The 2406-nt window shown below is 31.0% G+C and overlaps 1 protein-coding gene across 1 annotated transcript in view; it reads right to left on the reverse strand.

Moving 5' to 3' along the window:
* LRP1B (LDL receptor related protein 1B) overlaps nucleotides 1-2406 on the reverse strand; it is a 1771065-nt gene that overhangs the window by 265617 nt on the left and 1503042 nt on the right. The window contains exon 55 of the mRNA XM_004375116.1: nucleotides 836-1017. Within this exon, the coding sequence (XP_004375173.1) occupies nucleotides 836-1017 (182 nt within the window). The remainder of the gene's footprint in view (nucleotides 1-835; nucleotides 1018-2406) is intronic.

Here is a 2406-nt window from a genome sequence, read left to right on the forward strand (position 1 = left end):
AAATGTGCACATTACCTTGGAAACAGAAATTTATTTACAGTACAGATCTTCTCCCATTAGGTATTGTTTCTACCCAAATTAATGTTCAAAATTAAGCTATAAAATACGTTGTGATATGATCATTTTACAAATTATAAACATGAAGGGACAACAGAGATACAATATGCTACCAAACCAAGAGAGTTGAAAGTAAATGATAATTTCCATAATCTATAAAATTTAGCAGCCATAACACCACACAGCTTTGACATCTTCATGTGTGTTTGTCCCTCATCTGAAATCTCTAGCATGTTGTCCTTGATCCCTACCATTAGTGTCCATTCTCATGATGAATTTCAAATACTCAGATGTAACATAAACCTTTCCCAATATCCCCACTTAGCTGCACCTTGTTAATTATTACACATGGATGCAGTTTATGTCTCTTTCTAAAAAGAGGTTCAGATATGACATCATCCATATCTGTCACTACCACCAACACTCCAAAACACAATCTGAGAGTTTCTTCTTAGCCTGCCTTTCTCCCAAGACTTAAAGGCATTAAACTCAGTGAATCTGTATGTTTTATTCATTTGCAGAATAACTTATCGATTAGTTACAAAAAGAGTTCTGCCAAAAAACTTAAAAAATAGTTACTGTAAAATCTAGTCATTTCAATTTATTTCACCATGGCAGTCACATTACCATTTTTTTTTAATTTCTCAATAAGAGTTTCTACACATTTATATTTTACATTGAATTTCCATGTCATTAGTCTGTAGAACTATATTTACCACGCTGAATGTAATCCACAGTCCTAATCTTCAACTTAAAATTTTTAATATTGATTACTAACCCAGCTTCAGGATGTAAAGACAAGCCCCTCGGAAACTTCAGCCTTTTGCTAACGAGTATAGTAGGGTACAAGCCATTGAGTTTGGATACTTCAATTATTCTTTTTTCTGTGTCAGACCAATAGAGGTTTTTTCCAATCCAATCAACAGCAAGTGCATTGGGGACAGCTGTATTATGCACTACCTATCAAAATAAAAATGAAACAAGTTAACGGCGTAAATGCCTAGTACAAGAACTGAGCAACTACTTCTTGATTTTCATAGACATAAAGAAATCTATTTAAACATTAGAAAAGGAATTTATATAAGAACAATTTACTCCAATATGATTACTTACTTCTTTGTGAGAAATTGCCAAATATATAATTAGGTCTCAAGAAATTACATACTGGCTTTAAGAAAAAAATAACCAAAATAAAAAGCTGTTGGGGCAGGTTCACAGATGTTGATCACATTTGCTTTACAGTGTGTTTACTCAGACTCTTATAATAAGGGACAAAAAAAACTACCATGTAAATACACACACACGCAAATAATTATTGATAATAGTTATCTTCAGCAGGCTCTAGAGGAGATACCAATAGAATTCACAGTCTCCCAACTACTCTTGCTTATTTAAATTATCAACTATAAAAAGACGAAAGTACAAGAAGAACATGCAGTAAATATTTTGAACCTAACCAAAGGGAAGTAAAAATATATAACTTCTTGGCTCATTTCTAACCTATGACAATATCAAATATAATAAGGTTATAGGCTTTGTGTATACAAATATGATGTATACAAAATGACAAAGGATTCTTGATTTATATGATTGGTACTTCTGAGTTCTCAGTGTTTTCAGAACTATGAGAAAGACGCAATTGAAACTTGGATCAGGATACAAACCAGTAGTTATATAGACAAAGACAAGAAAACACTCAAACATTCTACAGTTATTTCTTTTCCTAATCAATAATAATACAAAGATACATTAATAATAGATACAAAGAAAAGTGGCAACATGAACATTTGTAGCAATTGATGCTATCAATCTACTGTACTAAATTGCAAGGTAATTTTTCTTCTTCTTTCCCCCAAATTCCAAATTTGGAAAATTTGGCATGGCTGACTATTCAAATGAAAATCAGTGAATTATTAATCCCACGGGAAGAATGAAGCATTTTGTGACCTTATGTTATAACATGACTTAAAGCAGTAATGGGATATAGTGGCAGGGTTGTAGAGACTTTAATGCCTTAAAGATATTAAAATATTTCAGAAGAATATAAAGATAACTAAAATTTTAAGTATCATGTAATACAATAAATGAGAAAATTTAAATAATGTAACCAAGAATTTTTATAGCAATTGTCAAAGAATTAAATTAAAGAAATAACCTGTTTCGTCGTGTTGTTGTTGTTCTATACAATATACCGTTATTTCAGCATATAAAACATTATTAAATACAGTTGTTATGAATCACCCAGTCCCAACCTACTGGTTGTTATGGAATTGTATATATACAGTTCAATATTTCATTAATATTTTCAAAAATGATTGCTTCTACCAAAAATTGAACTAGGATGTTTTA

Source organism: Trichechus manatus, unplaced genomic scaffold, assembly GCF_000243295.1.
Source record: "Trichechus manatus latirostris isolate Lorelei unplaced genomic scaffold, TriManLat1.0 scaffold00033, whole genome shotgun sequence".
Lineage (NCBI taxonomy): Eukaryota > Metazoa > Chordata > Mammalia > Sirenia > Trichechidae > Trichechus > Trichechus manatus.